The sequence below is a fragment of the Triturus cristatus genome, chromosome 6 (assembly GCF_964204655.1).
Source record: "Triturus cristatus chromosome 6, aTriCri1.1, whole genome shotgun sequence".
NCBI classification, from domain to species: domain Eukaryota; kingdom Metazoa; phylum Chordata; class Amphibia; order Caudata; family Salamandridae; genus Triturus; species Triturus cristatus.
Genome location: NC_140589.1, coordinates 211,238,172 through 211,253,127, shown reverse-complemented (window position 1 = coordinate 211,253,127; position 14,956 = coordinate 211,238,172). Strand labels below are relative to the sequence as shown.

The 14,956-nt window shown below is 52.8% G+C and overlaps 1 protein-coding gene across 2 annotated transcripts in view; it reads right to left on the bottom strand.

Annotated features, from left to right (window-relative positions):
* SLC25A27 (solute carrier family 25 member 27) overlaps positions 1-14,956 on the bottom strand; it is a 267,214-nt gene that overhangs the window by 130,244 nt on the left and 122,014 nt on the right. Inside the window, exon 1 of one of the 2 annotated variants that reach the window (XM_085610547.1) lies at positions 2,028-2,331. The exons of the other annotated variant lie outside the window; for it this stretch is intronic. Coding sequence (XP_085466673.1) covers positions 2,028-2,109 — 82 coding nt within the window. The 5' untranslated portion in view covers positions 2,110-2,331. Of the gene's footprint in view, positions 1-2,027; positions 2,332-14,956 lie in introns of those variants that run through there. 2 annotated transcript variants of the gene reach the window in all.

The window sequence follows — 14,956 nt, the reverse complement described above, 5'->3', positions numbered from 1 at the left end:
GACCTTCAGCAGAAATATCATCTTGCACAGATAAATATATTTCGATACCTACAAGTCAGCCACGCAATTAGGCCAGACCTGCCATGGGATGACCCACTTTCCAAGGCCTCTCCACTGGAAGACAGGCTACTACTCGATCCCATGAACAAAAATGCCATATCCCTCACGTATAAAATTTTTTGTGAATAACTGCCCGGATCTCTTAGTATGCCTAAGTCAATATTGGGAGGCGGACTTTGGAGACCTTGACGATGATGACTGGCGAGACGCACTGGCCTCTCACCAAGAGGTGGCTATCCCCATGAGACTACGCCTGGTCCAATAAAAGATTTTACACCGCGTCTACCTAGACGCTGGGGTCTTAGTCAAAATGGGTAGAAGGGTGGACAATCTGTGTCTTAGACAATGTCATCAACACGGGACCTTTTTCCATATCGTTTAGGGCTGCCCGGCCGCGCGGACATATTAGGATGGCATTACCAAGCAAATGGAAAGGGCGGGGGAAGGAGGGGGGGGGAAAGGCTCTAAAAGCCTCCCCACAGCTCTGCCTACTAAACATCTGGGATGCCACAGTCCTTACACAAACTGAGAAAACATGGGCCTCATTGGGTTGGGCCATTGCGAAACGTAACACTGCACAGATATAAGGGGTGGGGATAATCCATACGGTCCGTGACTGGGCAGTTGATATGGATAGAGCAATGGTGGCCGAAAAAGACGTCTTTAAATACAGGGGATGCCCAAGGAAGTGGGATCGCAAATGGGGTGGGTGTAACAGATACAGGGGGGACAATGTGTAACAGATACAGGGGGGACATTTGCCTATCTCCAACAATTGAACTACGGCATGAAAGACTTAAACTTGTTGACATGTTTGATACTGATAAAGTGATTTTAAATGGAGACATGTAATGTAGTTGCTGGAATGCCGGCCAACCCACGATATATATGTATAATATGACCTAGATGCACTGCTGCTGTTTTTCAGTTCAAGAAAAATAAAAAAAACAGTTAAAGGTTAGTTATGGTTCAAAAAAAGAAGCGCCGATTTTAGACCAGTTTCGGTATGCAACATCATGTTAATGGTGTGCATTGTGCTTTGCATACCATAATGGGTAACTTTCGGAGATTTATGCGGTTTGTATTAACATATTTAACATTTAACAGTGCTGAATTTCTGATTTTGTTTTTTAATTTTGCACTGTCGTGCCCTTTGAGGGCTATTTGCGCATTCTTACAGGGTCAGGTGTGCTGAATGGTTTGCAGCTAGTGCTGCAGCCACACCAGTGCAACCTCACAACCATTGATTGTTTTACTTTATTCAATTTGAAAAAAATGCTAATTTCAAACGAATTGTGATTTTTGCACACAAAAAAAAAAAAGAAAGTAAACTAATTTTCAGTGCCTGTTTCTAAAAACAAAATATTGTCAGTGTGATCACATTTAAAAATAAAAAATAAAAAAAAAAATCAGGCTTTCCCCACGGCAAAATTTTTATTTTTCACACCTGCGAGTCTCCCCTAGAAAATCCATGGCGTCACGCACCTTCCGTAGTGCCTCTCCTTAGTTGTGGACACAAAAAAAGCACACTTTCCGAGTGAAGCTTACAATCTGCCATGTTTCTGCATTTTTGAGCAACATTTCCTAATGTACGTTCATTAGTACAGTTGCTCAAAGTAAGGTACTATCGAGCCATATGATTTCCACTGCCAATGCATGAATACATATATACACATACAAACGAAACAGGCCCCAGAAGATCACAGGTGTGTCATTAAAGGAGTCCTCTAGTGTGTTGATATTGTTCAACTTTTAAAACGTTTTTTAGCATAATGAGTTCAATAACAATTTAACAGGCTTCTATCCAATGCAACAACCTTCTTATTATGACCCCAACATTAACATGAAAAAAGCCCGGGGTGTCGCATAGTGGGACACTGTAAAATGTCTGTGTGCAGATCTCACTCCTAGTAGCAACCTACTGCAAGGTGCTGCTGGGAAGTGATTCTGGGGTCAAATGCCAGTACCTAGCTCTGCCACCGAGGCCGCGCAGGCGGACAGCACAAACTTCGTCAGGCGGGGCCATCCCTCCTCTGGTTGGGTAGTCATTCACGGGGCTTGGTACGATCGCAAACAAGGGTCAAGCACTAGCAGGTCCCAGGCTTCGGCGGTACTTCTCGCGGGGTGTCCTGTTTTACAGAGCTGTCGCCCGCAGCCGATGCCCTCTGAGTTTCCTCTGGCATTCCGAGCGGTGCGGGAGCAGAGTCCATGCCCAGCATGACGAGCGCAGGACGGGGAACCTCTCGGTTGTAGCAGCGAAAAAGAGTGGCCAGAGACATAAATGAGGGACAACGGCGCGCACTCGAATCATCAAAATAAAAAATGGACTGCACTCTCATGTGTAAGTGAATAGTTTAGTATACCGCTTTAACCAGCGGCTGGAGCGCATTGAAAATACAATCGGTTTCGCATTTGTTTGATTTAGAGCAATTGGTATTGTATATATGGCAATGTCTTTACCTATGTGTTATGGAATTTATGTGGGTTGTATTGGACTAGTTGTGTAATTGTATGGTGTGTGGACTTGTTTGGTGAGGAGTGGAATTATGTGGCATGGAGTGCTGTGGAATTATGTGGCTAGAAACTATGTGGTTTGAGTGTAATGGATTTATGTGGAGTGGGATTGTGTGGTATGGAATGTAATTATGTGGAATGATATTTTGTGTTGTGGAGTTTATGTACGTAGTGTGCTGTTGAATTTCGTAACACGATGTGGAATTTAGTGGTGTGGATTGGATTTATGTGGTGTGTTGTGTAATGTTTTGTTTAGTTGTATTATGTGGTTTGGTGTCGAATTATGTGGTTAGGATTGGAAATGTGTGGAGTTGAATTGTGTGGGATTGGTCGCCCCAGGGTAGCTAACGGCCCTCCCCTCAATCAGGGGGCGAGGCGCCAAGAAGGCGGGGGGGGGGGGTAAATAGGGGCACAAGGCCCAAAAAATAAGACATACCCCCCTCCCCTGCAAGGGGAACATGGAATCGCCACCGCCGCCATCAAAGGAAGCAGCATTGTGTACGGAACGGCTGCAGAGGAGAGCCATCGGGAAATCAAGTTGCTGCGAGAAGCATCCAGAAGAGTATCCGCGGCGTCTAGGAGTTGGCGGCGGACACCGAGGGGCATCGGCGATGACGAAATATGGCCAAACAATGGAGGCCTCCCTGAGGCCTCTGACGCCAACACGGCGGCACCAAAACGGGGCAGCCCAGGACCTGTGGAAAGGCTAGCGAAGGGCTATCGCAGGGAAGGTATGGCTCTGTCAGGCCTCACACATCACGGAGGGTCGGTGCGGGCGGCGGTAGCCCCGAAGCAGGATCAGGGAGCCTTGGCATCCGGGAATAGCGACGCGAAGGGTAAGGTGAGCGCAGGAGGGCAGATGGAAGGCTCACACAGTGTCCTTTGGATGCCTCATGGCAGGGGCACTGAGGGAGATAATGACGGCACACAGCAGCAGGCAAAGTAGATGGTGCTCCCACAGGGCCCTTGAGATGCCTCAAGGCAGGGGTACTGCGGGAGCTAAATATCAGGACACAGCCACAGGCAGAGTAGATGAAACCCTCACACAGGGTCCTTGGGATGCCACACGGCAGGGGCCCTGAGGAGCAAGCGAGTGGCCATCAAAGGGCCAGGGCAAGCGGAACAGCCCTTGCAGCCCGGGCAGGTCCGGACGGACGCCCACAAAATTCAGTAGAAAGGTGAAGCCTAGAACCGCAGACCCAAAGGTCCAGCAGAAGGGGCACCTCGCAAAATATACGGTCCGTGAGCAAACAACGACAATAAATGTACAAATACAAAAAAATTATGCAATAACATGGAGGCTTATGAATGACCAGACCAGATGATTTGCGAAATATACAACCATGTTATGTTTTGAATAAACTGCGACCTTTTAAGGCTCCGAATCACGTTTTCAGTGGAGTTATTATAAGGTGAAAAGGATGCAGTTATGTGGGCGGGGGGGGGGGGGTAAGGATGACTCACCCCTGGGAGGGGATGGTGTATTGACCACTATTGCAGTGAGGTTGCTATCGAAAAGTCTGTTTAGACCGGCTCTGGGAGGCACAGCATTAAGTTACCATTCTGCTAAGGAGCCTGGTGCCCGAGACATTAATGCCAGTTGCACCATATACAAAGCTGCCACCACTGAAGACATCACAAATAAGATCTGAAAGGCTGCCATTTGGGTATCATTGCATATTTCCACCAAGCATTATAGAGTGGCTATTGACACGAGGACTGAAGCGAACCTTGAAAAGCCATTCCACAGCATGTTTTCTGTTGATCCCATCTCAACTCACAATGACAGATATTTTATGCTACTTTAAGATAGGACATGATGAGGGGCAACCCATAGACACCATATGGTTAAAAGCTACGTAGCCGTAGATGTCGAGCCCAATCTTTTGATATTTGCATATGACCACTTGACCATGGAGGACTAATGTGCAGTCCAAGATAGACTGTTCACGCTGACAGATAACCCTAAACTATAATACAACTATTTACAATAGCTTCAAATAGCCTAAAGATTTAACAAGTCAAACTGTGAACTAAGGTTGGTTTCGCCCACATTTTATTTCCTTGTATCGCACCACGGTGCTTCTTTGGAGGTGCCGGGCTCCTGTTGTGTGGCTGACCATTTTTACTCTGTTTTTGTGTTCTTTTACATATTTGATTTAGTTTGCCTGCGTTACCAGTACTCCCCAAATGCAGGGGAGCCTGCAGCTGGAGGGCGGGGTTGCTGGACCCTCGTTAATCTTTTGTTGTGTATGCAGGCTTATGTATCAGTGAGGGCCTTTTACCCCAGGTCCCCGCACGTGGTAAATTATACACGGGACACTCTGTGTGGTTGCTCCGTCACTGCTGCCGTGGCCGTTCTGCCGACGTGCACCAGTGACGTCATATTTATTTACGCTTCATTACACGTGACCTGACGCGCACGCCGTAGCGTGTCGCGTCAGTCTTGTTATCGCGACATTACATTCCTCCCCAACACACAAAAAAACAAGCACAACTACAACTCCAAACCTATTGCTGTATCTTTAAACACGAGCTTATCAATACCTCAGTAGTCATCATCTCTGTGCTAAACATTAGCGATTCCAGAACTTTTCAAACAAAACAGAACAGTCTTACTTGACGTAGTCTCGTAGACGACGGGAGGGTTCAGGATGCGGCCTCAGGTCATATCGTGATCCCCCACAGTCTGGCACAATACCCCGGCCCCTACTCACAGAGTCGCCATCTGCGCCATCGTCTCTCTCCTCTGGCATGCCAGCGTCGGCTGGCAGCAGAGTTTCTGGCTGATGGCCGTGCTGCGGTGCGGCACCTCCCTGATGCCCAGAGTCTGCTCCTCCGCTCGCCTGGTCCGCAGGCTCCGCAAGTTCCAGGAGTCTCTCCTCCGGCGGGGTGTGCCCCAGGGGGCTGTTCTGGGGTCCTTCCTCGGCCCTCGAGGGCCCCGGGATTCTCTTGAAGAATGAGATGTTCCTTGTTATCTTCTCAACGCCTTTCCGGGCTGTCACGCACGTGCCCGCGACCTTCTCCACTGTCCATGGTTGTGGCTCAAAGTTTAGACGAAACTTGCCCCCTGGCCTCCGATTTCGTATTAGCACCCTGTCACCGGGAGCCAGGTGTGGGGTCACAGCACGCCGTCGGGCATCCACCTGAGCAAAAGCTCCACGTCGGCGCTCGTCAATGGCACTGTCATTGGGAGTTTCGGGCCTCCACTCTGGGTGGTGTGGTATGGTGTCGGTGACAACCCGCCCCATCAGCAGATGTGCCGGTGCCACTCCCGTGGTAGAGTGGGGCGTCTGGCGATAGCTGCGTAGAAACGTGAAAATGGCTAGCTCCACAGACTGGTGCTTCTCGTGGGCGATCCGTATCACCTTGTTGAGTGTCCTCATGAAGCGTTCAGCCTCTCCGTTCGCTTGCGGCCATCGAGGTGTGATTCGCCGGTGATGCACTCCTAGAGCCTGTAGGTATGCCGCGAAGTCCTGACTCTGAAACGGTGACCCATTGTCAGTTCTGATTTCCTTGACTATGCCGTGTGTTGCCATGATCTTCTCGAGCTTCGGGATTACTTCCTGGGCACTCAAAACAGTTAGTATTTCCACCTCGGGATATTTGGAATGGTCATCTATGGCAACCAGAGTGTGCCGTCCATCCGGTAGGCTACCAAAGTCAACGCTTATCTTGGACCACGGACTCCGGGGTCGAGGTTCCATCACAACAGGGGCAGGCCGTGGGGCCTCCCCTGTGACCTGGCAAGCAGGGCATTCTCGAACGGTGGCTTCTACTAACTCGTCCATGAGAGGGAACCACACTTTGGTTCGGAGTCGGGACTTGGTCTTGACCATGCCTTGGTGGCCAATGTGGGCTAAATCCACCACTCTCTGGGTTAAGGACGCCGGGATGACCAATCGGTGGCCTCTCAATAAACATCCTGTGCCATCTTCCGTCAGCTCCGTTCTTACATTATACATGCTCTCCATTATCTGTCTTGCCCTGGGCGTCAAACTCTTCCACTCCTCTCTGGCCCGGTTCCAGTCGTTGTTTTGGACCGCCACTTTTGCTCTCTGTAGGCACTCATCTTCACTGGTGGCCTGGGACAGGCTGGCCATGGACACCGGCCTGGGACACGACTGCGCGGTGATGCAGCGGACGTACTCTTCTGTTTCAGCCGCCTCCTCCATCTCTTGTGGAGTCGCCTTGCGAGGGTGGCGAGATAGGTAGTCTGCCGGGTTCCGGGCGCCCGGTTGGTACTCGATCTTGCAGTTATAATTTTGTAATTGCAACATCCATTTTTCGATTCTCGGGGGCGGCTTGGTAGAGGTGCCCGCAAACAAAGATACCAGTGGTTTGTGGTCCGTGGTCACAACAAATGGTTTGCCGTAGACGTACAGGTGGAAGTGATGACACCCCCAATGAATGGCGATCGCCTCTTTTTCTATTTGTGAGTATCTCTGCTCAGTCTCTGTAAGCGACCGGCTGGCAAATGCCACCGGGGCCCATTCCTCCGCACTTGTCTTTCGTTGTAGGAGGACTGCGCCTAGACCGACTGGACCGGCATCGACGGCAATTTGTGTCAGCTTGGCCGGATCGAAGAATGCTAACGTCGTGGCTTCTGAGAGCGCCTGTTTGATATTCTCAAACGCTCGGTCGTGGTCACTGTCCCATGTCCAGGGGGTGGACTCCTTGGTGAGCTCTCTTAGGGGCGCCGTGAGGTTCGCCAGGTCCTTGATGAACCTGCCACAGTAGTTCACCATTCCTAAGAAACTCCGCACCTCCGTGATGTTTGCGGGGGCGGCCGCTTCCTTTATGTCCTTGACCTTGTCTGGATCTGGGTTGACGCCATCTGCCGAGAATGTGTAGCCAAAGAATTGGATCTTCCTGCACAGGAATTCGCACTTCTCCCGATGCAGTGTAAGGCCGGCGTCTCGTATGCGTCGTAACACCTGCACCAGCCTCTCATTGTGCTCCGCTACGGTTGTGGCATGCACCATGATGTCATCGCTCACGTTGATCGCTCCAGGGATCCCTGCGATGAGTTCTTGTATTACGTTCTGGAACACCTCCGCAGCGCTCGACACGCCGAAACTCAGCCGCGTGTACTGCCGTAGACCTACGTGCGTGGAGAACGTGGTGATGTTCCGGGACGCTTCGTCCAGCACAAGTTGGTGGTACCCAGAGCGTAGGTCCAGTTTTGAGAACCATTTGGCGCCTGCCATTTCCCCAACGATGTCATCGATGGTCGGAGTGATGTGGCGCTCCCTTTTGATGGCAGCGTTGGGGAGCCGCATGTCCACACATATTCTGACCGCGCCTGGTTGCTTGGGTTTCTTCGCTACCACGATTGGCGACACCCACGGGGTCGGTCCTGACACCTTCTCGATGATTCCCGCGGCTTCCAGCTTCGCCAGCTCGGCTTCGACCAGTGGCCTGAGGTGGAACGCTATGCGGCGATGTCGGAGTGCTATCGGTTGCACGGTGGGGTCGATGTGTAGGTGGACCTCTTTCCCTCGGAATTTGCCTATTCCGTGGAAGATTTCTTCGAACTCCTCCAAGGTGTGGTGTATTGACTCTTGGTGTACCCCGAATGCAAACGTTACCACTCCCAGATCTTCTGCCGCTCTGCAGCCTAGGAGCATGCCTTGCCCGTCTTCGGTCACATAGATATTTGACGTTATGGACCGCGTCCCATGAGATATCACAGTCCTGAACTTCCCCCGTACTTTCAGCGGTTCCTCCTGTCCATAAGCGAATACCGTGATTGTCGATGGAAGCAATGTCGGCTGTGGGTGCATGGATCTGTGCATCGCGGCGGCCATGATATTGATGCTGGCTCCGGTGTCTACGACTGTTGTGACCTCTTGCGACCCCACTCGGATGCTGCACTGCGGCAGCCTCCTAGTCCTGCGTATCGCCGTGCATATCATGTGTACTCTGTGTATCACCTTTTCTTCCTCCTCATCGTCGTCCATGTCGCTGGCGACCGGGCCTCCTTCCTCAACCGTGTTTACGGTCTGGCGGGGCTTTCGGAACTTCTTTGACCGGCACACTTTCTCAAAGTGGTTGAACCGTCCACATGCCATGCACTTCCTCCCTCGTGCTGGGCACTCTGCCGAGGCGTGGGGCGATCCACCGCAATACCCACAGGACTTGGGCTGGTCTTGGGTGGCCGGGCCTGGTCCTCGTCGGGGCCATCTCTGTTTAGGCTTGACCGCCACCGCATTGACCGGCTCGGTCTTCACTGGCGCTTGTAGGGCCGCCTCCATGTGCGCAGCGCGCGCTTTCGATAGTTCTTTCGTCCGGCCCATTGTCAGTATGTCTGCTAGGGGCTTGCCGGATTCTTCCAAGATCCTTTCCCTCAGTTTGACGGACGCGCACCCCTGTATTATCTGGCCTCTTATCTCCTCCGTCTCATCCCGAAAACCGCAGGTGGCCGCTAAGTTCTTGAGACGAGCGTGGAATTTGTCGAGCGATTCCTCAGGCAATTGGCGTGCTTGGCGGAAAATGAAACGTTCGTAGTCGCGGTTCGCCATCGGTTCAAAGTACTCGTTGAGCGCCGCTATTAGTGTTGTGTGCGTCTTGGGGGTGTTTTCCGCAAGCGTCTTCACTATGTTGTGAATCTCCTTTCCTCCAAGGTGTATTATCATTGCACGTTTCTGATCCCTTTGGACCTTCGTGGCCTCGAAGAAAATGCGCACTCTGTCCTCCCAGTCTCTCCATCGTGCTGCTACTGCGGATGGGGACCCCTCCACCGAGAATGGCTCGATCGGCGGGATGTTCGCCATGTTGTTTTGTGTTTGTGTTTCTCTTGGCACGTGCGCTGCCTGTACCAGGCGAGGCCTCCTGCGCGTGTGCTGCTTGCGCCAGGCGAGACCTCCTCCTATTCGCGGCCGTGAGGGCGCTCAGATGGCAGGGTCTGCTCACAGGCCGTGTGTGACCTTCTCCAGACGCTCTCCCGGTCAGGCAGGGGTGTGGGGATGATGTATGGCTCTCCCCTCTTGACCTCCTGGGCCTGTACTAGGGCTGGGCGTGGCGATTTTCCTTCCCCCCAGGCCGCCCTCCAGACAGGCCATCCACACACACTCCCAACTTGATGGTGTGAGGGAGCAGGGGCTCACCGGCAGTCCAGGCAGGGGGCAGGGGTGTGAAAGGCGCTCCGCGCGTCTCAGGCATGCAGGCAGGCAGGCAGGCAGGGGGCGGGGCGCACGTGAAGATCAGCGCGCTGAGGCCGGAAAAACAGCTGACGTCCCCACGCGGTGCTACCTCCAATCAGGAGCGCTCCGACGCGCTTGCACTCACCGCCTCAGTACCGGGGCACAGGGATCGTCGCGCGACTCCGCGGGGCACGAACACCGCGAGCAGGGAATGCTCACCGGCCGCCACACCACCGGAGCGCAGGCAACGGATCACGAGGGCACGCCCACCCTCGTCGCCACTTGTTGTGTATGCAGGCTTATGTATCAGTGAGGGCCTTTTACCCCGGGTCCACGCACGTGGTAAATTATACACGGGACACTCTGTGTGGTTGCTCCGTCACTGCTGCCGTGGCCGTTCTGCCGACGTGCACCAGTGACGTCATATTTATTTACGCTTCATTACACGTGACCTGACGCGCACGCCGTAGCGTGTCGCGTCAGTCTTGTTATCGCGACATTACAATCTTTGATTTGCCTCACGTGTTTTTACTTCGATCGCGCTTAGGCGACAAAGCCATGTCCACTGAGACACACCCAGCCCTCATGACGGGCTACTTAGGCAGTTCTACAGCGCGTCTGCACAGCCTGGGACTGAGGTTGGTTTTGCCCACATTTTATTTCCTTGTATCGCACCACGGTGCTTCTTTGGAGGTGCCTGGCTCCTGTTGTGTGGCTGTCCATTTTACTCTGTTTATGCGTTCTTTTAAATATGTGATTTAGTTTGCCTACATTACCAGAACCCTCTAAACGCATGAAAGCTTGCAGCTGGAGGGCAGGTTTGCTGGATCCTCGTTATTCTTTCATTTGCCCCACCTGTTTTACTTCAATCACGCTGAGGTGACGAAGCCACGCCCACTGAGACACGCCCAGCCCTCATGACAAGCTACTTAGGCAGTTCTACAGCGCATCCGCGCAGCGGGTGCACCGCTGGCTGCGCCTGTACAGTGACGAGGGCCCGTCCCCCGCCTGTTTCATGACCCAGACAAATCCATACGGATCCTACACTTGTAAGGAATTGCTCGACTTGAACCCAGGCGAGCATGCTGATTGTGCTTTACTGGACTTAGTCGGTAATAGAGATAACCCTAATACCTGCCTGGTCTGCAAACTCACATGCCTTAACCATAGAATTGGGTATACTGTCCGAGCTGCACTTTTGGAGGCAAGGAAGTTAACCTTAGGTAAGGTTCCGGAAAGAAAGAATGTTAGATGTGCCATCATCAATGCAAGGTCACTTGTCAAACATGCCTTTGAGGTCGCCGAGCTTGTTGAGAGCCATCAGCTGTACCTGCTTTTTATCACAGAGACATGGGCGGACCAAACATCGGGTCCGGACATGGTCACAGCTACACCAACTGGGTACACTATTTTTAGATACGATAGGCAACATAAACAAGCATTGGCATAGCCAATAGGTCTCTCTTTTGGGACCTTCTAAGTATTTAGTTATGCAGCACAATATCCTTGGTGCAACCACATCAACTGTTGCGTGGCTAAACACTTATAAGGTCCCAATGCTTGGTGTGGTTGTGTGTGTGGTTGTGTGTGTGTGTGTGTGTATGTGGTTGTGTGTGTGTGGTTGTGTGTGTGTGGTTGTGTGTGTGGTTGTGTGTGGGTGTGGTTGTGGGTGTAGTTGTGGGTGTAGTTGTGGGTGTGGGTGGGTGGTTGTGTGTGTGTGTGTGGTTGTGTGTGGGTGGGGTTGTGTGTGTGGTTGTGTGTGTGGTTTTGTGTGTGGGTATGTGTGTGTGGTTGTGGGTGTGGTTGTGTGTGGTTGTGTGTGTGTGGTTGTGTGTGTTTGTGGGTGTGTGTGTTTGTGGGTGTGGTTGGGTGTGGTTGGGTGTGGTTGTGTGTGTGGTTGTGTGTGTGATTGTGTGGTTGTGGTTTGTGTGTGTGTGGTTGTGTGGGTGTGGGTGTGGTTGTGTGGTTGTACGTGTGTGTGGTTGTGTGTGGTTATGTGTGTGTGGTTGTTGTGTGTGTGGTTGTGTGTGTGTGTTTGGGTGTATGTGTGTGGTTGTGTGTGGGTGGTTGTGTGTGTGGTAGTGTGTGTGTGGTTGGGTGGTTGTGTGTGTGGTTGTGCATGTGGTTGTGGTTGTGACAGTAATACTAAAAGCATCTCAAAATAAGGGAACACAAACATCGAGTTTGTGGAAAGAGAAAGCACGTTGTAAGTCAAAACGGGCGCAGCAAAGTATTAACACAACAACAAAACAAACAAGATCACTTAGCGAAGACTGAGTGCTGATAATGGATACACACAGCCCATCATCTTAAGAGTTTGATTGCAGCCAATGTGCACTCAAACCTGCCCCCTCCTTGTGAGTTGCACCCCATATTTCATGAGTTGTAACTGCTGCACCCACCATAGCGCTTTGAGATCTAAAGCGCTACATAGGTCTAATCGATTAACCAGTTGCCAACATGCTGTGCTTTTAGGTTTAAATCTTTTTATTAATCTTAACCAGGTATCACGGACAACATCAGTAACTCCCGCCTACAACCCTGCGGGTCGGCACGTTACTCATCAGGAGGACCAGCCTGTCTCAGAACCCAGGGGTCGCGTCATGAGGACATCACTATACACAGCATGCCGCCTACAACCCCGTAGGGCCGGCCGCGATTAACCTCAAGCAGAATCAAAGAGTCCCCTTCCCTCCCGCGGCCTAGCACTATACGGCTGTCCTCCAAGTTAAGCCCCGTGCGTGGCCCCCCGTGGCCCAAGCTACCATAAGGGACCCCAAAGAGGTCACCGTCTCTCAAAAATCCGGACTCCTCCCGTGCCGTAAGATCTGCTCTCCTGTCCCGTCCAGGAGTGCTACCCTCTGCTCTGATACCTATTTACTCTCCCCAAGACCCACCCCCAACAATCCCTCCCAACCCTCCCACCCCGCCCTTCCCAACTCCCGATGCCCCCCTCCCCCTCCCGCCTCCCCTCTCTTCCCCCCCCAGTCCAGCGCGTGCCGCCGATGACTCCTACTCGGCCCCGTAGTCTGCATTTCGATTCGTCCCATCAGCACCTCAAGAGGCCTCCTCCTCCCGCGCGGTAAGCCGCAGGAGTCGCAGGTATCTCGGGCAGGTCAATTCTCTAAATTCCGTGATCAGTAGGGACCGGAACGGCTGCCAAAGGTCATTAAACCGCTCCGCGTCGCCCGCCAGTGACATTTTCTCCATCCCCAGCACATGCCACAATCTATGCAGCCAACCCGTGACCGTGGGGAGCGTGGGTGAACGCCAGTGTACAAGAATCGTCTGAACTGCCGACCCCAACGCAATAGCAATCTGTCGACCTCTACGAGATTTTAAGGGATACGTCAGCCCATTTGGGAGGCCCAACAGGGTATAAGCCGGGAAGCGCGGTATTTCGGTGTCAAAGTGGGAATCCACATTGTCTAGCACCTCCTTCCAGAATGCGGCTAGTAGGGGGCAGTCCCACAGCGCGTGTGTCAGCGTTCCCGTCTGCCCGCAGCCCCTCCAGCAGTCGGCTTCCCTACTATGGTCCATTTCGTGCATGCGTTCCGGAGTATAATACCAATATGTGGAAACTTTAGTGAAAGTCTCCGTGAGGCCGGCATGATAGGCCGAATGTCTGGCCCTGTAAGCGACCTGCTCCCATTCGACATGGCTCATGGATCTTCCCAACTCCCTTTCCCAGCGCTCCCTTCCCGGGTTATATAAGTGTGAGGCGGGTGTCTGGAGGAACCTGTACAGGTCACTGATAAGATTCGTGTCGGACGAGCGGGTCAGGAGCCAGCGCTCATACAGGAGGAGTCGCCGGTCCGCCGCCTCTCGCACCTGAGGGTGCAGCGTCCAGTGACGAACCTGCAGGTAACGCAATCTTTCGGAGTCCGGGAGCGCATACTCCTGTCTGAAGCTCGTGAAGGGAAGAATCCCTTCTGGGCCGTACAAATGGCACAACGCCCGGCATCCGGCCGGCCGCCAGTGCTCAAACGCCCCTCTCTCCATTCCTGGGGTGAAGTCCGGGTTCTCCACTATGGGTGTCAACGGGGAGGGGAATGACGTCAAGCCATGCACCAGATTTGTGGCATCCCAGACCCGTAGGGTCACTCTAGCGATAAAGGAGGCGTATAGATTAGCAGGACGGTGAGCTTGGCGCAGGAACGGTATCTCCTGCAGAGGCCGTCCCGCCACCGCCTGATCCTGGAAGAGCCAGTGTTTGTCCGACTCCCAGCGACTCAATTCTACGAGATAACGCAGCTGTGATGCGTAAAAGTATTTACGAAGATCCGGAATCCCGAGACCTCCTGCCTCCGGTGACATCGAGAGCGCCCTTCGCATCCTAGGTTTCCGGCCCTGCCAAATGAAACGCCCCAGGTCGGATTGCATCTTCCGAAGCCAGTCCGCAGGGGGCTGCAGCGGGAGCGCCCGAAACAAGTATAATATCTGAGGCAGGATTGTCATTTTTACTGCCGCAACTCTTCCCAGCAGTGAAAGGGTATTGCGGTCCCATCGGGCCAGTTCTTCTCGAACCTTCGAGCCCAAGGCGGTATAGTTCGCCGTTACCATTGCGGGCAGAGTGGGGGGCCAGCTGGATCCCTAAGTAGGACACCGAGTCCGAGGACCACTGTATCGGAACCCTCTGCCGTAATACGGCTTTAGTCCCCGACGCTAAGGAAAGTTTTAAAGCCGCTGACTTCCCCATATTCATTCTGAACCCCGACACCGCCGCAAACGAGGTGAGTTCCGCTATACAGGCCGGCAGGGCAGATAGCGGATCGTCCAGTGAGAAGATCACATCATCCGCATAGAGGCTTACGGCGTGACTGAAGCCCCCGAACTTCACCCCCTTCACCGCCGGGTTATCCCGCACCCGCTGCGCAAAGGGCTCCATATATATGGCGAACAACAAGGGCGACAGCGGGCAACCCTGTCTCGTGCCTCTTTCGATGTCAAAACTCTGGGAGCAGCATCCATTCACCCTCACTACTGCGGTCGGGGAGCGGTAGCAATTGAAGATCATGCAGCGGAATTTCTCCCCCATCCCCACCTTCGTTAAGACCTGTTCCAGGTACGGCCAATGGACCCTGTCAAACGCCTTCTCGGCGTCTACTGACAGTAACATTCGTTCCCCGGGGATCCGTGATGCTTTTTCTATGAGGTGTGCGATTCTTTTGGTGTTGTCCACTGTCTGCCGCCCTGGTACAAAACCCGCCTGATCCGGATCTATTAATCCCGGGAGG